Source organism: Benincasa hispida, chromosome 9, assembly GCF_027475165.1.
Source record: "Benincasa hispida cultivar pf3 chromosome 9, pf3_genome.v1.1, whole genome shotgun sequence".
NCBI classification, from domain to species: domain Eukaryota; kingdom Viridiplantae; phylum Streptophyta; class Magnoliopsida; order Cucurbitales; family Cucurbitaceae; genus Benincasa; species Benincasa hispida.
Genome location: NC_143486.1, coordinates 95,057,858 through 95,081,752, shown reverse-complemented (window position 1 = coordinate 95,081,752; position 23,895 = coordinate 95,057,858). Strand labels below are relative to the sequence as shown.

The following is a 23,895-nucleotide window of genomic DNA, read 5'->3' as shown; positions in this document are numbered from 1 at the left end:
CCCTCTTTATCTAGCTGTGAAATTTGTTGTACTGGTAAGGGAAACCAAACATCAAAAAATCCAATTTGTGTTCCGATGATAAAGTCGAATAAAATCTATCACAAAATTCAACTTAATTCAAATCGAACTCATATCAACTATTAATTTACAACTGACCATTAACCTTAGCATAACTCTACACATTAATGCATACTCTCAACCAATAGAGGTCAGAAAGTTGAATCTTGGACTACATGTTGAACTAAAAACCTATTGATTTACAACTCATAAGAATTAATAACATTTACTATTAATTCAAAATTAACATTAATTAAGTACTCAGTATAACTGATGGTATATCTGATCTGAGAAAGAATCTCCCATGGGCTATGACGTACAACAATTGCTCCAGAATTCAGTCCAAGCAAAGGAAAATGGAAAATAAATGTATAGACAAACTTTAGTAACCTGTCACAAACTAATGAATACTTCATGTTTGAAGCAACCTCATTCATTTCTTTTGCTTTTTTGATTTACCTTCACTGGATCGCTCGGTGGACCCTGAAGAAGTTAATGCACTATGACCACGTCCCGAATCTGGAGTCGAGTGGTCGATTGATCTACTAGGATCATGCGTGCGATTTCTTTTCGATGAATCCTTTTTCAGATAATCTCTGGACTCGGTAGGTTCTGGTTCCTGTTTAACAATCGAAGGCTTTGATGGCTCCTCAAATTCAGATACCGAACTTCTAGGTTTACTACTTCGTGAAGAACTTGTTCTTCTACTGCTTGAGTGTGGGCCTCTGGATGTTGTAGTTTGACGAGAATTGGTCAATGAAGTTCCAGAGGATTTTTGATACAATGATTTCATAGGGGTGGCCTTTTCGAGTTCTTCAGGTTCTGGGTAATGCACAAGAGATATCCGCCGGGAAATCTTTCCAACTTCAAGGGTAAAAGAACATATAAAAAAAAATAGAACAATTTTATCGGGGGGAAGATGAGTTGATATTAAAATGAATGGTGGATCTACTCGCACAATAAGGACCATGCCACTAGAATATGATGTGGTGTGAACAAATATCATGAAGACTTTGGACTTGAATTGGGATGCATGAAGTATCATCAATATTGTTCATTTGTATTCTAACGAATTTAGATAGGAAAGAAAGTTTAATGTAGTATTAGCATTATGCTCACTAATAAAATGTTAAAAGACTACTCGGAACTAAAAAAAATAAAATGTTAAGATTTGTGACTGAAGAACCAGCAACTAACGCCAGCTGTTGACTATGAAAGGAGTAGATTAGAAGTACTAGACCACACTAATGGACGAATATGGGCATGTGAGAACAGACAGAATCAGAATCACTGGGGATGGAGAAGCTAGAAGTCTAAGCATAACGTCATTGGTATTGAAAGTGAAGCTAAACTAGTAGACTACCATCTCCTAATCTAGAATATAGGAACTTTGAAAATGAAGCTCTAACGGAAAGTAGAACAGGTGCAGATTAAGTACCAGCCAGTTGTGACAAAAAGGAAAAAAGAGAGAGAGAGAGAGAGAGTGTAACTGCAATGAAGAGACTGATGATACTAACATGTGAAGTAAAACATATTCAAACTTTTTGGGGAAAAAAATCAAAATACATCGATAATTACTCTAACAGAAAGAGGGGCTTTTACCTAATCTGGTGTCTGATGAAGATGGTAGAAAAACAGAAGCCTCAGGTACTTGAGCCAAACAGCTGACCACATCATATGATTTTCCTTTTGATGAAAACAAAAATAGATTGAAATTATTGTACAAAGAAAATGAATGGAATAGATGTAGTTCACATTTGAAACAAGCCTCTTCCTTGAAATAATGAATAGAGACTAATGCTCAAAATATAATAATGACGCGAAACAGAAGTATCCAATAGAAGATGAAATCAAGTACAATACAAACACTTAACAATAGAATATAAGCTGACTAATAGAAAAAGAACAAATAAAGCACTACATTTTAAATTAATCACTTGAATTGGATAGACTATAATTGATGTAGTTCTCATTCAAACAAAAATACTTCAAGCATATTCATGCACCAACTGTTATTTGAAAAACTGGTGATAGATTAATTCGACGAGTCGAGAAAAATGGATGTAAAGAAGATTGTCCTCATAGTAAATCACTGACAATCTTTTCTCTAATTTTTATGATGAGCTACATTTCATTCACCTTCTTAATGAGATTGAGACTTTTGAGAAGCATCATGGCATAATATCAACTTCCAAAAGTCTGAAATTATCGGTATCAATGTTGAACTGGACATCATTGAGGAATTGGTTTTGAAATACATATGCAAAAAGGGTGATTGGCCCAATTCTTACTTCGGTCTCCCATTACATGGTTTGCTGAAAGCCATCTCTTTTTGGACACTGGGCGATCATTGAAAAAATTGAGAGAAGATTATAGGCATGGGGATCCACCTTTTCATCTAACAGGGGAAGGCTCACTCTCATACAAGCTACATTTTTCAAATCTCCCAAAATACACCTATCGATTTTCATCTTGGCTATTAAGATTAGCAAGGAGATTGAAAGATTATTCAGGAATTTTCTGTAGGAAGGTGGGCAAAATGGCAAAGGACAGTATCTTGCTAATTGGTCTAAACCTCTTCATCCTATTGATCAAAGAGGCCTCGGATGTACCCTATGAGAGATAAAAACCACGCTCTTCTTGCTAAGTGGATTTAGAGATCGTAAGCACAAAAAGGATGCTTTATGAAGGAAGCTTATTAAAGATAAAATATGCTTCAACATCTCACCTAAATTGGGTAACCAGACAACCCTTGTCCTCAAGATGCCCACTTCTATACTGATTACCCCACTGGAAAACAGCCAGTGTGAAAGAGACTTGGGATGCCAATCACAACTTTTGAGTCCTCAATCTTGGGTGAAGACATGAATGCCAATAACAACTTTTGAGACCTCAATATGGTCGTGGTCGTGGCGCCCACCACCCTCACAACCGATAGATGCTTGGAAATGGCCTCTCAATCCTGATGGACACTTTTCTAGAAATCTCTCTTAGCCAATATGGGCAATAGAATCAAAATTTCCAAGACATCTTTGGCTAGAGAAATATGGAAAGACGAATACCCCAAGAAACAGGAATTGGCTCACAAGGCCATTAACACCAACGATGCTCTTAAAAAAAGAATGTTTACGATAGAACCCGAATGTTCGAGGTACTTGGACCCTCCCAACCTTCAGATAACTCTCAAGCCCTAATTCATATCCCAACTATTGTATATCCTCTCCATTCCTCCTCCCCTCTATTTGTAATCAACTTACCTAACAAACTCCCTCGAGAGAATGGAGTTGAGGTGTGTAGTAACTTCTCTAGGAAAAGCCAAAGACTATTCAAAAGCATCCGAGTAAAAGAACAGAGGAGGAAGAGGTGAATTGTGAGTCATCATTCCAGAGATATGGTCGTATTAAACTGATAGGATTGGTATTAGAAGAATATATTAGGGGCATATTAGTAACTAATTACTAATATTAGTTATTAGTAACTAATTACTAATTACTAATTTTTGACACTTTCCTTGATCTTGTTATTTATTACGCTATTTCTTGGTGTAAAAGTCCTAATCTTTTTGCTTCATATTCATACACTTCCCTTCTAAACGATTCGGATGGCTTATTGTAATTCCATGGATTGTATATCCTTTTGTATACCTTTTGGGATAGCTTTAATCAATTTTCTCCAAAGTGCATCCTTTTCAAGATGAAAGCCCCAAACCCATTTTGCAAGAAGGGTCTTATTTTATTGCTTTATGTCAATAATCCCCAGCCCCCAACCTCCAACAGTTTCTTAAGATAATCCCACTTCATGAGATGAGATGAGATGACAGCATACTTCCATCCATTAGAAGACCATGGAGATTCATTTTGAAACAGAAAGACCTAGTCTATGATAATATACAGTGCATCATTGGCAATGGGTCTACTACTACTTTTTGGCTTGACACTTGGATCGGTGAAGACACTCTAAAATCGAAGTTTCCTCAACTCTATCAACTGGCTGGTACTAAAAAGGACTCTGTCAAACAGATTTGCGATACAGAACATTGTTCTTGGTCTCTAAAGTTCAGTTGACTCTTAAAAGATTATTCCTAATATTGCCCTCATTGACAGAAATGACACATGGTTATGGAAACTTGATACAAATAGATTTTCCTCAAAATCTTTATATTTTCACCTCACCACAAATGGGACCTCAACAGCAAATGAACTATACAAGAAGATTTAGAGAAGCTCCTGCCCAAAAAGAGTGAATTTCCTTATGTGGGAAGTTACTAATTTTTGTCTTAATACCATGGATAGACTTCAAAAGCATTGTCATGGATCAACTTATCTCCATTTTGGTCCTGCCTGTGTCAAGCGAATTATGAAGATAATTCTTAATAATTCGCTTGACACCCAAAGTTGGCTCCATTTATTATTCATCATACCTTTTAAAGCCATTAAAGAACATTTATGGATTGGCATTATATTTGTGGTTTTATGGAAGCTCTGGAATGAAAGAAATACGAAAATCTTCCAGGAAAAAAGCAAGACTTCAAAGGACATTGTTGACTCTGCCATCTTTAATGCTTTTTTTGTGTGTAAAGATTTACTAGCTATAAAAGCCCATAGTTTTTCTTTCCTTATTGCAAATTGGAAACATCTTTTGTATACCCTTTAATGCGCCATTTTGTATTTTAGGATATCTTTGGATATTTCATTCATTGTTTCTTATTAAAGAAAAAAAAGTATATCCTTTTGTGAATTTCAAACATCAATAAAATTGTTTCTTAATAAAAAAAAAAACTTTTTAAAAGATCACTGACAAAATGATATTTACCAGATGAACCCTGAAAGCTGCCCAAACGTCCATCTGGATGAAGTTGAAGAGAAAATTCTTGCCCATCAAAATCCGGGGCCTGCAATACCCATTGAAGAAAAAGAATAAATCTCTATCAAGTTAAACAGTAATTGAAATGGCTGCAACAAACTTCAATCTGAAAAAGAGAAAAAAGGTTGTTCTTCATTTTAATTTCACCCACACTGCAGGTAGCTATAACACTTTTCTAGTAGTTTATAATATCTTACTTGGTTAGCAGGCCATTGAATAAGCCAGAGCTCTTCAGAGTTGGACAAAGAAATATCAGTAAGAAATTCCCTTTTGTCTTCCTCGAACTCTGCTGGAGGTTTGTAGCCTTCTACACTTATAAAAGCATCAACCTCGTTAATCATTCTCAAAACTAATTAAGCCCCTGTACCAACAAACGACAAAACAACACTCTGATATCATATAACAGAATGCGGAAAAAAACGCAGCCAATTGAAAATTCCATGCATTTTATCAAATAACTCACATGCAAACTATTTCAATCAAATGTTTGTTTTTAAGAAAAATTGGAGAGATTACTCCGTCTGGTTCTAGACAAATAAAGAAGACTGGAAAATTCAAGATGGGTGGTGCTTTCGAAGATTTGGCAGACAGGAAACAAGGAAATTTCAGCAGAGACCAAGGAGATATACGGATGATCAAAGCCTCAGTTGAAAAACATGTCCAATAAATCAAAGGGCATAGGGTAACACACGGCCATTCGAAAAGTCCCAATTTGCCCCACGGCTGAATTCTTTTTCGTGGCTATTCTGCTATTGTTGTTAGAAAGCAAAAAAAAAAACAAACAAAGAATAAAAACAAGTTCTCGCTTATTTCATTAGACAAGCCCTAATTTGATTTTTGAAGTGAGAAAAAAAGACATAAATGAAGATTGAAAGAATGCCAGTACCAACAGGGGAGCAGAATGCAATGCAGAAGGAGGGAAGAGCCGGCGGGACGAGAGGAAGAGAGACGACAGCAGCAGCACTGAACCGGAGAGATGGGCGGCGACACTGAGCTGCTGGTGGGAAGGAGGAGAAGAAGTGAAAAACACGTGAGTGGCAGATCGGGTAGGGTATAACGTTTAAAGGTTAGGGTTTCCCTTCCTTTTTCTTTTAATAATTACTTTTCTTAATTGTACTGTTTAAATGTATGTTTTTTAAGGGTTTTTTTTTTAGGATTTTTAGAAATAGACAAAGGAAATATTTATACAAATAGTAAAATTTAATTACTTTTTTGATAGATATTATTATCAATGTCTATTGTTAATAAACATTGATGGAAGTCTATCGACATTTATCAATAATATAAGTCTATCACCGATATATAAGTCTATCATCGATATATGTTGATAGAAGTCTATTATTGATATATAACATATAGAAGCCTATCATTTATACTATATTAGTCATAAAAACTTATACAAGTTTATCATTGATAGAGGTTGATAAAAGTCTATCGGTGTCTATCGTTATTTTTTTTTATTATTTCTGTAAATAATTTGAAATTTTTCCTATCCATAAAAGTTTCTTTTTTTTTAAGACAACTTTTTTTTGTCGTCTTCTTTTTCTCCCTTTAAGGTTTAAAGCATCTTGTTCTAACTTAATTATGGATTGAAGTATCATTTCATTTCCTTAATTTTTCTTGAAATATTCTTAGTTCCATAAATTTAAAATCCATCCTATTTAAATTTTATGTAGTTTCATTTTCAATTTTACTTTATGTACTTCAAAAAATTTGTAATTTAATTGGTATAATTTCAATAAATTTAAAATTTAGTCACTTTAAATTAATTTCTATTAAAATTGATTAAATACTTATACTTTTATGTAATAAATTAATTAAAATTATATTTTTATGTAATAAAGCACACTATCAAATCTTACATTTAATCATCGAAAATTAATTAAATAATAATATTTTTTTTAATAAACTGGCTAACTAGTTAAATATATATATGTGTAAAATGGACTAGCAACGCGACCACATTTAAAGTATTTACGAGAATAAAGGACTAAATTTGACCATTTAAAAGTACACTTTAAATACAATGGAATAGATCAATGGACTAAAATATTATTTAAAATTTTAAAACACATTAGTTTCAAATATTTCTACCAATCAAAACTAGATAAAAAAAAAATTACAAGTTTAATCACTAAACTGGTAAGTATTGTATTTAAAAAATAAAACTCAACATTCTACCATAGAGAAACTGAGATAAAAAATGGTGAGAAGTACTTTGGACAAAAGATGAAAGCCAAAATAAAAAAGATTCCGCCCACAAAAAAATAAAAAATAAAGCGCGAAGAAAGGGGATATAACCTATCCCTAAAACTCAAAATATTATGTCTGATTGATTAACAAACTTTCAGTTTTCTAGTATAAATAAACTATCAATATGTGTCTAATCAATTATCAAGTCTTAAATTTTAAATTTTGTATCTAATAAGTAAATAAACGTCCAATTTTTGCGGTATAAACAAATTTTCAATTATGTGTTTCAATCCCCAATCAATTCCTAAACTTCAAATTTTGTATCTGGGTGATTCAACCATTTTTTTAGTAAAAGAACTTTCATTTTTGTATATGACAGTTCCACGATATATTTATATTCTTATAAAATTTAATTAATATTTGATTTAACGGATGTAAATTTGAATTTGTTTATATTAAAAATCTTAAAATTTTAATTTATATTTAGTAGACATGCGAATTAAAAAAACCAGGTCGAATAGGTTAATGACTCGCAGACACAAAATTATAAAATTTAAACAGTATTAAAATGTAGTGGCATGAAATTAGAAGTTAATGAACATAGAATTAGAATGTATAAAATTAGAAGTTGGGAATTTATATTAGAATCCGATTTTTTTTTAAAAAAAGTAAGATGATTCGTGATTTAAGAATCTTTTTTAGACGGTGGTCTTCGTCTTCCATCGGATGTGACCAAACCAGAAGAATCGACACCGACTCAGTAACACTCTCCGATTCTCTCTTTTTTTTCCTTTTCAACTTCCATACTCATACAAAGGCTCCGTGAGCGAAGAAATGGAGGAATTTTCTGTGGATGATCCGACAAGGCTACTCGAAGCAGCTGCAGACTTCGCAAATTATCCCGGTTAATCATCTGATACATTAATTCTGCATATTATACTGAAAATGCATCGGAATCTGACTCTTTGAAGTATTTCCCTCCTTGCGAAGGTGTTCGGACTGATGCGTCGGTTAAGGAATTTCTCGACCGCTTCCCCCTTCCCGCCATCATCAAGTATTATTTACAATTTGAAAATCGAACAATCTCTTATTTGATCAATTGTTTTTGAGCTGGTTAGGTGTATTCTGATTGCTCTTTTGGGTATTCTTTCTGACGTGGGTTGTTCACTTCTGCAAGTGCTTTACAAACAAAAGCAGAAATCCCACGTCTAGAGAACACTCTGGTTGCATGTCTTGACAGGATATTCAAAACCAAGTATGGAGCCTCTCTTATACCACATTACATGGTACGAACACTTCCCTTGTACTGCCATGGTGGAGGCTTTTTCAGGATTTGATTCTTTTCCATATCTATCAGATATTTACGGCTCGGTTGAATCGAGTTCAAAGTCAGTGAAAACCCATGTACTTGTGTTCCAGTGTAATAGCATTTCCTGCAATAGCATTTCCTTTCTCTTCTTATTTCCTTGTTCTCTTGACTACACGAGACTAGTCCATCCAATCAACATTAGGATCCTTGGATGTGCTTTGCTTTATGGTCTGTTGTTAGAATACCCTTAACAAGAATACCAAATCACAGTGTACTATAATATAAAAAGGAATCCACGATACAGTAATATCCTTTCTCCCAAAGTCCTAACACTACACCCTCTATTGTCAACCAAGGCACCCTTAGCCAACTACCATTATGCCCGTGCTATTTACATGACATACTAATCTTACTCATGTACCCCATATACCCCTAACGATAGTGCTCTCACATCTGTCCGTTGTACTGATTATTTCTATTCCCCCTTTGCAGCCCTTTGTACAGGTTGGACTACGGGCAGATTCTCAAATAGTTAGAAGCTTAGCCTGTAAAACGGTTGGCTTTCTTTGCCATTATTTGGTTCAACTTCAACTAGTTAACCCTCTTTCTCGTTAACTAGTTTTCCCTTTCTTTTTGAACTTCATCTGTTTGTTATCACCGTGCAAGCTACAATCTTCTGTATTCTTAAACTAAGAATTAAATATTTCTTCAGGTCACTCGCCTTTTGCAGGAGTCTGATGAAACTACTCTTTTGGCCATACAACTAATTATCGACTATGGCATCTATCCACTTTTGCTCAAGTGCCTTGTCAATGGGTAAGAACACGTTCTGATGATTGTGGATCAAATTATGAATGACATTGAGTTCTAGGTGGTATTGAAACAATTAGTTTTTTTGCTTAAACCTTTACTTCAAGTGTATCGAGACTATAAATAGCATTTCTTTCTCGAGTCATTAGAAAAATGTTGTATCATGCATGCAATTTACACTTCTCTTGTACATTTGAAACATTTTGTTATTATTGCAAAACTATTACACAATTGAGTTCTATGATTGGCAAACCTAGGGATGTAGGATTTGATCTTGACCCCTTCAACTCCCCACCCTTCTTTCAGCTTCTTTGTGTTAAGCAGCTTTACCTGATAAAACTCATAAGCAACACATATTTCATTAAAGCCATGAATATTGGAGCAAATGAGGTTGTTGTTTAAATGTTCCACCTTCAGTTTGTTAATTCCCCAACAGGGAAGAAAATATTTCAGTTTTTCCAAGTTTTCTTAGATTCAGAATCTATGCATTTCATCTATTTTTAGCTTGCTGTGGAATTAAGCGTGAGGTTGCCTCTTTTTTTTTTTTTTTTTTTTTTTTTTGTAGTAATGAACAAGTTGCTAACTCGTCGATGGATGCAATTAAGACATTGGCTGCATTTCCACATGGGATGGTAAATATACAATACAATAGCTATTATTTGTCTGCTCTATATGGTTAACCTGTCCTATATGTTATTGTTAGAGCATTGATATAATAGCAAATTTACCTCCACCCATCAACTTAAACTTTTGGATCAAATAACAATTTAAGATGGTATCAAAGCAGAAGGTCTTGTATTCGAATCCTAAAATGTCATTCTCTTCATTTAATATTAACTTCCACTTGTTGCGTCTTCTACGAATTTCAAGTCCATGAGTGAGGGTAGTGCTAGAATGTTGATATAATATTAAATTTACCTACAACCATCATTTTAACCTTTTGAGTCAATTGGTGATTTAAGAGTTACAGTAAGTATCTTTTTGCCAAAACTGACTGCAATTTGTTGCTCTGTAGGAAATCATCTTCCCAACAAATAAAACAGAAGCAACACACCTAGGAACTGTAGCTTCAACATGTTCATCTCTGGTATTGTAGCGGGTACTATGACTTTGAGATGTTTGTATTTGTTGGGAAGCGCTTAATACTTGCTGATTATTGTTCTTAAGAAAATTCCTTCAATCATATTTTCTTTTGCTAGAGTTTATGTTTATTCATTGTTTCTTTTAGCATCATTACTTGGAAGAGTCCCCTTTACTTGCTAGTAGTTTGTGCTTATTGAAACTAAAATTTCTCAGGGAAGAGTTCGAGTCATGGCTTTGGTAGTGAAGCTATTTTCAGTTTCTAGCTCTGTGGCATCGGCAGTATACAATGCAAATTTACTAGGCCTTCTAGAAAGTGAAATCAATAATTCAAATGACACACTTGTAACTTTAAGTGTGTTGGAACTCTTGTACGAGGTTTATTATCTTACTCCCTGTCTTCTTGTTCATGAACATGTTGGCCCGTCTGTTTTTCATTTTGATATTCATTGCATAATGAGTAACATTAGAAGAAAAATGGCGTTATAAATGATGTTATCCCTTTAGCTTTTTTCAATGTCAGTAAACTTGTCCAATATGGGTTATTGCGATCTCAATTACAAGAGTCTTAACATGAGTTGGAAATAGACACCATTTCAATAGTCATGGGCCAGAGCTGAAATGAACTGCCTCTGACATCCTGTTTTAAACTAAGAAGTAAGATGGTAGCTGCTTAGTGGTTTGATCATGCAAGAAAAATCATTATGGTTGATCAGTGTAGATCGCATCAATGAAGCAGTATGGACAATTGACCTTGATTGGTCATTACAGGAATACAAATATACCTTTAATGTTTGCTGTTGGCAGAACTAATTAAAAGAAAAGAACCGTTTGGAATGTTATTAGAATAACTGTTGGGAATAATATTGAGATATTAGGGTTATTGGTCATTAGATAAGGAGTTTGCTAGCGAAATGGTTTATAAACAATGGAGGTGGGAAAGTGTTGAGCCCTATGTCGAGGCCCTTAATCCCGTATTCCTTTGTGAACTCTGTATATTGTCCTAACCTTCTCAACTGACATGCTAACTTAAGTGATTAGTTTAAATTAACAAGGTAATTCATAAAATGAACAAGGGAAATAGCATAAAGGAGTGGGTGTATGGCGACACAATGTATCAAACTATCTTAACCTTTTAGGGCATCCACCAAACCGAATCCCTCAAGGAATTTAGCTGATAATGATAACAAATGTAGACTTCTTTGAAAAGAATTTTCATAAGCGTGAGATGGGAATGAAATGGAATAAAACAATAAATGAATCTGGAAAACAGAGTTTGCAATCCTCGTGACAATCTCTACACTCTAGGAGTGTTCTCTTAGCTCGATTCAACTTCTCTCAAAAAGAATCTCACTTAGAACTCTTAACCTCTCTCTAAGAGAATCTCACTTAGAACTCTTACTCACAGGCAAGAATTGATCTGGAACTCCTAACATCAGAGGAACTTTTGTTCTTGAAGTGTTGGAAGTCTTCTTCTCAGTTTTGGATGTGGAAATCATCTTAAGGCTTAGGTCTCTCAAATGGAGGGATTGAGGAGTTTTATATAGGCTTCAACGTGATGGGTGGTTGTCAAAATACTTGCCCCAAACTGATATAGGAGGATTCATAATGGACTAACATCTCAGGATCTCGAAATCAGCAAAATTGTTTTGACCACGAAAATTCCATTGAAACAGTCTAGGGCACAATGTGGCCGCAATGGATTTTTGTTTGTAGAGCAATGTGGTTGCATTGGAGCAAAAATCCAACTTTCCTGCACAATAACAAAAACATGGTTAGTTCTTAACCTAAAAAACTTAATTATCCTTACTTTTGGAATAACCCAAAATAGCCTTAAGAATGCATCATGCTCATTTTTACATAATTATGGCTGATTGTGGACTCATATTAACCACTTTATACTTATATTTCACAATAATTAACTATGAATTCAAGGTAAAAAGTATATAAATATGACATCCATTGGAAGGTTTTTGCGTCATTTGTATTTTGGAAATGATCTTACGAGACAAATTAAGCCTCTCAAATGCTAAGTACCTTTCATTATTTTTATCTCGTCAATAAATTTGTCCGAAACTTCTTCATTTTTTATCTCAAGACTGGGTTTCCGTTAGAATTATGGCCGGGATTCATTTTGACTCAAGCATATGCATCATCATCATGAGTTATGCCATGCTCTCTTCTATCCTTGGTCTTATCAGCTTTGAAATTTTCCTTTTGACACATTTGATTTTTCTTTCTAGCCAATCTATGATGTAACTTATAACATATATCATAATATTTCCAATTGATGAAGCTAGTGGAGATTGAACATGGTACAAAGTTTTTGCCAAGGACCAGCTTTATCCTACTTCTAAGCTCTATAATCAGGTTTGTAATGAAAGAATTATGAACTTCAGTTATATAAGCAAATGGCCTGACTCCAGATGTTGATAGTATTCATGAATCATGACTTTTTGTTGTTTATTGCAGCAACTCATCAGCAGAGTCTATTCTACGATCTAGAGCTATGGTCATTTGTGGAAGACTTTTGTCCAAAGATAACATTTTCTCACTTGTAGATGAATCATGTAAGAAATAAGTTGACCTTCTGGACGTTTTATTGACCTGCAACACTACTCATCATTTGATTTGAAGTTACTTAAGAATTCGAGAAAGGTGTGGATTAGATAAACTAGCCAAATGTTAATGCTCACATAACAATCCCCTTTTCATCAGGTTTCACTTTGGGACTCTCAGTATCTCATGAACCTGCGGTTACCCATTTAAGCATCATTGTTATATTATCTACTGTAGATCATTAAGATCACATTCTATTTATAAACTTTGTGCAAGGAATTTGGAAGCATGACACTTAGTTTTAGGTAGAGCTTCCGTGTCGAACACAACATTGATTTGTCCGGACACATCTGACATGCTAAAAACATGTGTAATATTCAACAATATGGGGAAAAAGAAAATACAGCCCAGTCTAAAAAGTTCTTATAAAAGAAGAGAGATTGTGTAACAATTTGTAATCCTTATTATGTTTTGATCATGCCTATTGTTTAGGAAGATATTTTCTTCCTCTAGCCAACCAAATCCTTCTTCAAGTACTTCAAATAATGTTAATTGATTTGGTTACGTATTTTTATAGTGGAGTATCTATATATGATTTAAATTTTACATGTTTTTTCTTGGAGGAAGTATTAAATATATCGATCTATAGAGATATTGTTGAAATTGTGGTTTAGCCCTAAGGGTGTTTTGGTCTTTTTATGTGGTGTCTATAGTCTAGGGTTTCTTATTGTTTGGTTATTTATACCTAACCCTGTATTGTGTACTCGGTATCAGAAAAAATTAATAAAAAACTCTTATCGTGGTTTTTTTCTCCCTGGTCTAGTATTTTCCATGTAACTTTGGTGTTTTTTTCTCTTCTACCCTTTTATTTTCAATATGGTATCAGAGCAATGTGATGAGATCGTGGCAGGAATTGAAGAAATTCAATCGTCAAACCTAGCAGGGGATGCAAATCAAGTGGAAAATTCCCAAAGTGCTGAAATTAGGGCTGCCGTCGACTAATATTTACGATCGTTATTTAGGCCATTGCAAACAGTCACCAACGTCGCGCAGCCCACCGATCAGATCCAGTCGCACAACCCATCGATTGTCGTTGGCCTCCTTCCCTCCATCACACAACCTTATAGCGGGATTCCACCAATCGGACAGCCTCTCCCGTGCCTTCAAACGCAACCACTGCCGCCATCGAGCGTCACAACCACCTTCGGAAAACTTCAGCCACAGCCGATTGTCGAAAATCTTCAAGTGCTGCCATCACAACCAATCGGACAGCAGCTAAGCGCCGTCTAGCCGACCAGACATGCGACTGACCTTTCCTTCAAACCAGGCACCGAACCAACCAATCTCGCTGAACCAGCCGGTCCAGCCAAACCCGGTTTAGTCAGCCTAGCCGATTCATCAGGGCCACTTCTTTGCCCAGCCAGCCGCTTCCTCCACGCCAACGGAGTTTGTGTATTCGGGTTTTTATTGGCAACAACAACCAACGGTGGGTTTTAGCAGGACGATTGGTTTACAACAACAACTGGCACACTTGCAGCAGCAGATTTCGGCTCTCAGGGTAGCCGTTAGATCCACGAAAAATCCTTCGGCTGACTGTCATCCAGATACGTATTCAATCTTTTCATTATGTTCGCCAGAAACGGTAACCGCTTACCCTACTTTACCTATTACAAACATTATGTCTGATTTTGTGGATCAATGCTGGAAATTACACGGTCATCCACCAAATGCTAAGCGGCGCCCTCCAAATGATAAGTCTAAATCCGATCGAGCCTTTGTTGGTGAAACGGTTGATGATGCCTCCCTGGTGACCAGCCATGTGGATCCAGGTACAGTTGGGACCAGCAATGTTGCACAATCAGGTACTCCTGAGTTCTTTAGTTTCCTTGTTGAGGGGGATGAGTCCTGGATTCTTGACTCAGGAGCAACGGACTACCCAACTGGATCATCCGATCAATTCCTCTCCTATTATCCAAGTGTTGGAAATGAGAGAATACGAATTGCAGATGGGTCATTTGCCCCCGTTGCTGGAAAGGGTCACTTATCTCCAATTCAAGAACTGATTTTACAGAATGTCTTACATGTGCCAAAGATATCTTATAATTTGCTATCAGTCAGTAAATTAATCAGAGATTTGAACTGCAAAGTCGTTTTCTCGCCAGATAATGTTTTGTTTCAGGACCTGAGCTCAAGGAAGTTGATTGGCACTATCCGGCACAATACCCCTATATTTCCTCTCCAATGATGCTTCTTCTAGGAGTTTGTCTAGCACTTGTTTACTGTCTTCTCTTACTGTTTCTGAAACTGATTTCTTATTATGTCATTTTCGTCTTGGACATCCAAACTTTCATTATATGAAATATCTATTTCCCCATTTATTTCGAAATGTAAATGTGTCATCTTTATCTTGTGATGTTTGTATTCGTGCAAAATAGCATAGGGCATCTTTTACCTCACAACCCTACAAACCTTCTCGGTCCTTCCACCTGATACATAGTGATGTTTGGGGTTCGTCGAATGTCACAATGGTGTCAGGTAAACGTTGGTTTGTCACCTTCATAGATGATCGCACTCGTCTTATATAGGTGTCCTTCTTACAAACGTCTGAAGTGACGACGGTCTTTCAACAGTTTTACACCACCGTCGAAACCCAGTTCAATACCAAAATCGTCATTCTTCGAAGTGACAATGGACGTGAATTTGTTAATCAGTCCCTTCGTGAGTTTTCAGACTCTAAAGGTATCATCCACCAAAATTCCTATGCCTCGGCAGAATGGGGTGGTCGAACGGAAAAATCGTCATCTCATTGGATTAGCCCGATCCCTCATGATACCTTCATCCTTACCCTCGTATCTATGGGGAAATGTTATACTTACTGCAACTCATCTCATCAATCGGATGTCCTCCCGTGTGCTCAAATTCCAAACCTCCTTAGAGCATTTTAAAGAGTCTGTCTCGTCCACTCGCCTTTTCCCATATGTTCCTCATCGGGTGTTTGGGTGCACCGTTTTCATTCATAATCACGGTCTTTACCAGAGTAAACTTGCTCCTAGGGCCCAAAAATGTGTCTTTGTTGGGTATCCGCTCCATCAACGGGGCTACAAGTGTTTTTAGCCTTCCTCTCGAAAGCATTTTGTCATCATGGATGCCACCTTTCTAGAGGACAAACCCTTCTTTCCTGTTAATCCTCTTTAGGGCGTGACCACGAGTGAAGAAGCTAACACTTCCACTTCCACTTACTCTGTTCCTTTAGACCTGTTTCCTGAACCTATTCCAGAAACAAATGAGCCTTTCCTCCCTACAAAACAAGTGCCTTGGATAACCTACTATAGGAAGCATCTTCGAAAGGAAATAGTTCCCGAAATTGTTCCCCTTGTTGCTCCGCCAGAAGGTGTTCAAGAGTTAGAACCAGAACCGGCTCAAGCTCAAGGTACCCCTATTCTTAATGATAATGAGTATGTTGAAGGTGATGTAGTGAACTCTGGCAAAGTTAGGGATGATGGTAGTAATGAAGTGCCAAGTGATGCTCAGGGGACTGAAAATGAACAACAAATGGGTACAGATGAACAGGCAGACAAGATCAGTAAGATTGATGCTACCTTAGATTTGCCGATTGCTCTGCGAAAAGGTACGAGGTCGTGCACCAAACACTATGAAAAGCTTATTGTCTTACAGTAACCTATCTATAAGATTTAAAGCTTTCACCACCAGCCTGGATACTGTGTTGATTCTAGGCAATGTGTACAAGGCTCTGGAAATTCCTGAATGGCGAACTGCAATTATGGAGGATATGCGGGCTCTTGAGACTAACAAAACGTGGGATCTGGTTAGTCTTCCGAGAGGTCACAAAACAGTAAGGTGTAAATGGGTTTTTATTGTCAAATACAAGTCAGATGGAACTCCCGATAGATATAAGACCAGATTAGATGCAAAAGGATTCACTCAGACATATGGAGTGGATTACTCAGAAACTTTCTCACCTGTGGCAAAACTCAACACTATTCGTGTTCTTTTCTCCGTTACCGTTAATCAAGACTGGCCTCTACATCAGTTGGATGTGAAAAATGCATTTCTGAATGGTGAGCTGGAAGAAGAGGTATATATGAACCCACCTCCAAGTTTTGAAGCACAGTTCGACAATCAGTTTGCAAATTAAAAAAAGTCCTTGTATGGCCTGAAGCAGTCCCCTAGAGCCCGGTTCAATCGATTCACCACCTTTGTTAAATCTCAGGGGTTTGTTCAAGGGCATTTAGATCACACCTTGTTCACTAAGAGGTTAGCACTAGGGAAAATAGCTGTCTTGATTGTCTATGTTGACAATATTATACTATCAAGGGATGATTCAACAAAGATTGACAGGTTGAAACGACGGATGGCAAATGAGTTTGAGATCAAAGATCTCGGTGACTTGAGATATTTCCTAGGAATGGAGGCAGTAAGATCGAAGGAAGGGATCTTAGTGTCTCAGAGGAAATACACTCTAGATTTGTTGAGAGAGATTGGAATGATTGGGTGTAAACCTGCAGATACGCCAGTAGAAGTCAACTATCTGATAGAATCAATAGATGATGTTCTTGTGAACAAGGAGAGGTATCAACGGATTGTGGGGAAGCTAATATATCTTTCGCATACCAGACCTGATATATCGTATGCAGTTAGCCTGGTTAGTCAGTTTATGCAGGTTCCGTATGAAAGACACATGGAGGCGGTTACACAAATTCTGAGGTATCTGAAATCTTCACCTGGAAAGGGTTTGGTATTTAGAAAGCATGATAAAAGGTGAATCGAGACCTACATAGACTCAAACTGGGCTGGTTCTGTTACGAATAGGAAGTCCACCTCAGGATATTGTACCTTTGTGTGGGGAAATTTAGTTACCTGGAGAAGTAAGAAGCAAGGTGTCGTAGCTAGAAGCAGTGTTGAAGCCGAATACAGGGCTATGAGCTTGGGTATTTATGAAGAGATTTGGTTGAAAAAGGTTCTGGTAGATCTTCATCAGAAAAGTCATGACCCGATGAGACTTTACTGTGATAACAAGGCTGCCATTAATATTGCAAACAATCCGGTTCAACATGACAGAACCAAACACGTTGAGATCGAACGACACTTCATCAAAGAAAAACTGGATAATGGTAGTATTTGCATCCCTTATGTTCCGTCCAGTCAACAAGTTGCGGATGTTCTCACCAAAGGGTTACCTAGACAGACTTTTGACACCTGTATTAGCAAGTTGGGTCTCATTGACATCTACGTCCTAACTTGAGGGAGAGTGTTGAAATTGTGGTTTAGCCCTGAAGGCGTTTTGGTTTTTTTGTGTGGTGTCTACAGTCTAGGGTTTCTTACAGACTACTTCACCAAGTGGGTTGAAGCAATACCAATGGCCTTAACCGATTAGGTTATTTATACCTATTCCTGTATTGTGTACTGGATATCAGAAAAAATTAATAAAAAACTCTTATCGTGATTTTTTCTCCGTGGTCTAGGGTTTTTCACGTAACTTTGGTGTTTTTTCTCTTCTACCCTTTTATTTTCAATACATATATTCTATAAAAGAAAGTATCCACAGCGTATGCGTGTTAGTGCTCCTTAGATAAGGAGTTACGTGCCTTGTATCATATTTTCAATTTAAATTTGCTTGAATATCATTCAGATAGAATACAAGATTTTTGCAAGGTTGGAGAGATTGTATGAACAATGTCCAACTTGGGTTGAGTTGAATCACTTCATTTCGCAAATAAAAGTTTTCCAAAATGAGAACTTTTTCACGGGTGATTTTCTTGTTGTACAAATCCAGAAATATGAAGATCACTTGATATCTTAGAACATATAATTGGTTGCATTAAAAACAGTTGACAATAGTTTATAATCATATCACACAGGTGAACCCTATTGCCTAATTATCATTCTTCTAATTCTGTAAATTTTACTACTATCGGTTGGACCAAAAAATACTGACAGTTTCTTGCTTTTCATAAATTTTCTTAGGTGTACGGAATTTAATATCTGCTATAGATGGAATTCTTGGGTCATCTGAAGGACAGGATGTAAATGTATGTGAAGCTGCATTTGAAGCACTGGGTCAAATTGGGTCAAGTAAGCGTAGCCGTGCCACTTGTAGTCTAGGATTTATTTATGTACTTCCAATTGAACGAAAACTAGTTATCCAGGGAAAATAAACCTACCGCCTAATGGCGAATTATGAACTTGAGTGCTAGTATATATTCCCACAAAGATAAGTATTGGATGCTTAGAAACTATTGGCATTTTGATGAAAAATATCAACTTGATCAGATGTAACCGTTAGAAAAAGAATGTAGTATGTACAGTCTTCCTCCAAAAGTCTTATGCTAAGAGGGTTCCATACTCACGACAAGATTCAAGGTAGAAAATCTAACATCCTTTTCCCCCCTAATTGGTGCAGTCTATATAATAGGACAACGGAGTCTGGACCATTTGTTCTTTTGGCGCCCTTAGAATCAAGCTCCTGATTATTATTTTGCCTCAACTGACGTTTTTTCTTGGGTATCAACGACTTTCCTTTTCCTCCTCCTCCTTCTGTTGTGGGGTCATCTTCTAAAAAGGAAGGCTAAAATCCTTGAAACTATGTAACCTCCATCTGAACAAGATGTTGCATTTGGACCTCGACCTTTTATATGGAAAATACTTGGCATTTAATTTCTCCTGGTCATCACTTTTTATGGAAAGATGTCATAAATTTAGATGAAAACAGGAACAGTTATTTTTAACATGGACTTCGGCATAAGTGCAAATATGATATATCCTTGACCAAAATATGCTTGATCACTGTTTGAATGCACTAGCCTCCCTAAACACTCTAAGAGACTTTTTGGTTTGTGAAACTAAGGCGTTTTTTTTTTATCATCCTAACATTATATTTTCCTCTTTATAAACATTTCATCCCTAAAAGCCAAACATTATATTTTCCTCTTTATAAACATTTCATCCCTAAAAGCCATTATGTACAGTTTTAATTTTTGTTTCTCTCAGGCATGTGGGGAGCTACTTTACTGCTGTCAAGTTTTCCAACTTGTGTGAAGCATGTAATTTATGCAGCATTTGATCGGCATGAACATGGTAAACAGCTGGTCAGTATGTTAAACTTTTTGGTTTATGTTTATGTTATCTATTTTTGCACCATAGTTTCACATTAGTTAAACCATTAGGTAAGGTAGGTATATGGTAAAAGAACTAGATGTTCCTTCGCAAGCAATGTAAATGATGGAATTTGAACAAGCCCTTGAAACTAAATTGCTAGGGTAAGATAATTCTATGCTAAATTTCTTTCAAGGCTTATTAGCTGGAGAGTAGAGTGAGATGTGATTTCAACAAGGTTTAAGGTAGAAGTAGAACAGTGATATTTTCCCTACAATGCTATTATGATATTAACAGCAAATATGGGCGTGCTTTTGTTAATTTGTTTCTCAAAATCATTTTTTTTAATAAGAAAACGTGCTTTCATCAAAGACTTATTTTCTTTAATGTAAAACATCCGACATGGAAAGAGATTTTGTTTTTACAAGATGTTTGTGATAAGAGTGTGAAGTGAAATACGTCACTGCCAACCATTTACTTAAGGCTAGGGAAGTATCTAATGATATATATATTTTATGTACATACTATATTCCTTATATTTTCGATCGTCAATACAGGCAGCCATGCATGCTCTTGGTAACATCTTCGGAGAAACTCGATCAGAGAATGATGTTATGCTGAATGATAATGCAGAAGAAAACTTGCGGGATTTGATATATCAAATTGCATCCAGAAGTTCAAAAATGATGCCCTCAGTGAGTGAAGGATTTAGGCTTTATTTCTTTTGATAATGTTTTCCTGCTTTGGTATGTTTTCTATCTGAAGTTATTTGGAATTTGATATCTACCCTGCTTTAGTTGCAGAATATATGTCACTCCAATTCAACCAATCCTTCTGCACTTACCATGCAAGATTGGGCATTCTTATCTTTCATTACATGTTAGGAACTTGGGATTAAAACAAAATGCTTAAGCTGATAGTAATGGACTTAAGTTCATATATCAAAACATATAGGCCAACAAGATTCAAGATGTAACAGATTGTTGAAATAAGAACTGCTGTGGTTAATGCAACGGAAGTTAATTTGATTGCCAAGATATATGGTGTTCATGCTCCGTACTTTACTTGGTTACCACTTCGTGAAAGTCTCTTATAACATAAGGTGTTTTTCATGTCCTTTTGGAGTCTCTGGAGGGAATAATTTTTCTTGCTCAAGATTGCTTCAACTGAAGAAATTGATGTATTTTCACTTATTTGAGCTTCAGTGAGCAGCAATTTTACTTTTGTTACCTGATTATAGTTTTTTCAAGTTTTAATGAGCTGCTGTCTGTGCCAGGGTCTTTTTCTCGCTGTCCTTCAACAGGACTCTGAGATTCGCTTGGCGGTGAGTATTTCTGTAATTTTTGTTTCTTAAAAAAAAAAAAAATCCCAAGAGATAAAAAGACATGATTTTTGGACAAGCCATTACTCCAAGAGGACATAAATTCAAGGGCCCTTGGATTTTGGAGGACATGAATTAAGAATTCATTTAGGTTATATACGGTACACCTAAGCCTTTGTTACCAACCAAATATCCTTGGGTTAGACCATCCAATGAAAAAAATGGTTCTTGCAATTTAAATTATTATTTATTGTGTTCTTTTTTATTATTGTGGAAGGAGTATATTTGTATGAACGTTGGCATGGAGACATATTTTTCGACAAATGCGAACTCAAATTCCAAAAACATGGACATGAATGCATATAAATGGGTGCATGTATAAACATTTTGATATAGGTACACAGGCTTTGTGTTCTCTCATGTAAACTAGACATGGGGAACATTTTGATGTTTAGAGAATAAATATCTTATTTGGAAGTATACCCTATAAATTTGCATCAAAGGGGTGCTTCCTTAGTCTAGACAATGTTCTTACTTAGTTTGTTAGTTTAAGAGTCTCAATTTCCAGCAAGGAGGCTGCTTCATTTTGGATTTAGTCTTACCCTGCGCTGAAACTATGTAAATTCTAACTTACTATAAGTTTAATTTATATGACTCGAGACAATTTTTTTTTTTTTCAGAGTTACAGAATGATGACGGGGTTGGTTGCTCGACCTTGGTGCCTAATGGAAATCTGCTCAAAACAAGACATTATAAATATAGTTAGTGATGCAAGTACTGAGACTACTAAAATAGGTATATGGTGCTTACTTTGCCTTGCATCCATGTTTTGAGGTCAATCAGAGATTCTGTTCATGATTGTTCTATATGGATCATTACCGCTGTAATCATAGAACTGGTTCTTTCGGGTATTTATCTCAGGAATGTAAATAGTAATAATTAAGCAAGCACTCTTCTGCTCTTTTGGTGTTACAGTTGAGGAATTATCTATTAGACCTGTTGTGATTAAGCATTCTCCTGCTTTTTGTTGGGCGTTGTCAGATGCAAACGTGCATTGTTCATTTAGATGTTTATTAATATAATATTAGTTTTTCCATTGTCACTGTTACAAAAGAAATGTTATAAGAATGTTCAGAATAGAATCATTGATGGCCTATGCTATGTTCAATTATGGCTACCTTTCTTTAAATAAATTTCCAAAATGTATCTTGCAAATCATCTTCACCCTGTGACAGCAACTCTTAAGAAACCCAGACAATTCCAAAAGTGCTGTTGGTTATTACAAATGCTTCTATTAATCAAATCCTTTTTGCAGTTACTGTCTGTTGTCTGATAAAGAACCGAAATTACATAAATTATTAGTGGTTCATATCTTGGTATAGATAAGTTTTAAGTATGTAAGTTATCGAAATTATTTCAAATCACTGCCTTATCTTACATCCTTGTTACTGTCTTTTGTCTCGTTTTGTTTGATTTAGATCTGTAAGAAAAATATAATGTTGCGTTAAGTCATTTTTATGGTGGCCCTTCAGGAATGTAAATTGTATTACTCTGTTCTGTGAGATTCATAAACTCTTTTAGAATCAACTGCTTTAAGTTTATGTAAGGGCTCACATATAATTAAATAGATTTGACCTTCCCCTTGTATCAGATGCTAATATCAATCGCATGGTTTATTTCTTTCTTTCTTTATTTAGGAATGGAAGCCAGATATAACTGTTGTTTGGCTATCCATAAGGCCTTCATGTCTTCAACTAGGCTTACTGGCGATCCTGCTCTTGCTGGAATAGCTTCAAAGGTTAGATACATATTCAAATACCTGTGCATAAGTATTCCATACTTTTCTTGAACTTTTTCATTTTCCAGGCAGTGTATTATAGTAGTGCGCATATCTAAGGTTTAATTGATATATTCATATGCCTATGCAAGAATACCTTAAAACAGGAAGGGATGGGAAAAAGAAAGAAAAAAACCAAACCGAGAGCTCGAAAAGCTAAAAAGGCCATTCTATGGCATGCTTGGAAGTAATTTTAGTTAAAATTATGTGTCAGCGACTAATTATAAGTGATATCCATATAATCATTTTAATGTTTGGTTCTATACTTTCAAACACGATTTATGTTTGAATTCCATCGAAATTGGTTAGAGGTATGGTTTGGAGTGTTCTGTTTTCATTTCAAAATCAGTTCTAAACATATTGGAAAACAAGTTTTGTCTGTAAATTTGAACTTTTGGGGTGCCTGCTCGGGCTAATGCTTAAAATGGTTTGTCTGCAGCTGCAGGAGGCTGTTAGAAATGGTCCATATCTTAATAGAAGGAATCTTGAAACCCAACCAGCAATTATGACAGCTGAGAGATTTTAGGAGTACATTATGGTTCAAAAGTAGGCAAGCCTTATATACTGTGGTTTGTATGTTTTAATATTTCTCAACCAGCAACAATGACACCAAACTTTTCTTTCTAGTCCTTGAGGGAGTTCACTCTAGTAGTTGAAAATAGATTTTTTAGCATCTTTCATGGATTGTTTTAGTAATATTTCTCTACTCTCTTTGGATAAAGGTTCGCGAATGGGATTCATGTGTCTATTAAA

General features: G+C 35.9%; 2 protein-coding genes across 2 annotated transcripts; one reads left to right on the top strand and one right to left on the bottom strand.

The window, feature by feature from the left end:
- Nucleotides 1-269: 269 nt before the first annotated feature.
- LOC120084417 (mediator-associated protein) lies at nucleotides 270-6,029 on the bottom strand. Its single transcript, XM_039040195.2, has 5 exons — nucleotides 5,807-6,029; nucleotides 5,118-5,281; nucleotides 4,870-4,948; nucleotides 1,660-1,743; nucleotides 270-921 (listed from the first exon to the last, which is right to left on the bottom strand). The coding sequence occupies exons 2-5, from the start codon at nucleotides 5,259-5,261 to the stop codon at nucleotides 491-493; spliced, it is 738 nt and encodes a 245-aa protein (XP_038896123.2). The 5' UTR covers nucleotides 5,262-5,281; nucleotides 5,807-6,029; the 3' UTR covers nucleotides 270-490.
- Nucleotides 6,030-7,721: 1,692 nt separating this feature from the next.
- Nucleotides 7,722-23,895, top strand: LOC120085959 (ARM repeat superfamily protein). The gene is made up of 17 exons (XM_039042306.2): nucleotides 7,722-8,017; nucleotides 8,104-8,167; nucleotides 8,291-8,399; nucleotides 8,915-8,977; nucleotides 9,135-9,238; nucleotides 9,798-9,864; nucleotides 10,248-10,319; nucleotides 10,529-10,690; nucleotides 12,609-12,682; nucleotides 12,785-12,882; nucleotides 18,857-18,964; nucleotides 19,880-19,977; nucleotides 20,542-20,679; nucleotides 21,261-21,308; nucleotides 21,986-22,100; nucleotides 23,003-23,103; nucleotides 23,582-23,895. Exons 1-17 carry the CDS (start codon nucleotides 7,948-7,950, stop codon nucleotides 23,666-23,668), a joined length of 1,578 nt encoding a protein of 525 aa, XP_038898234.1. The 5' UTR covers nucleotides 7,722-7,947; the 3' UTR covers nucleotides 23,669-23,895.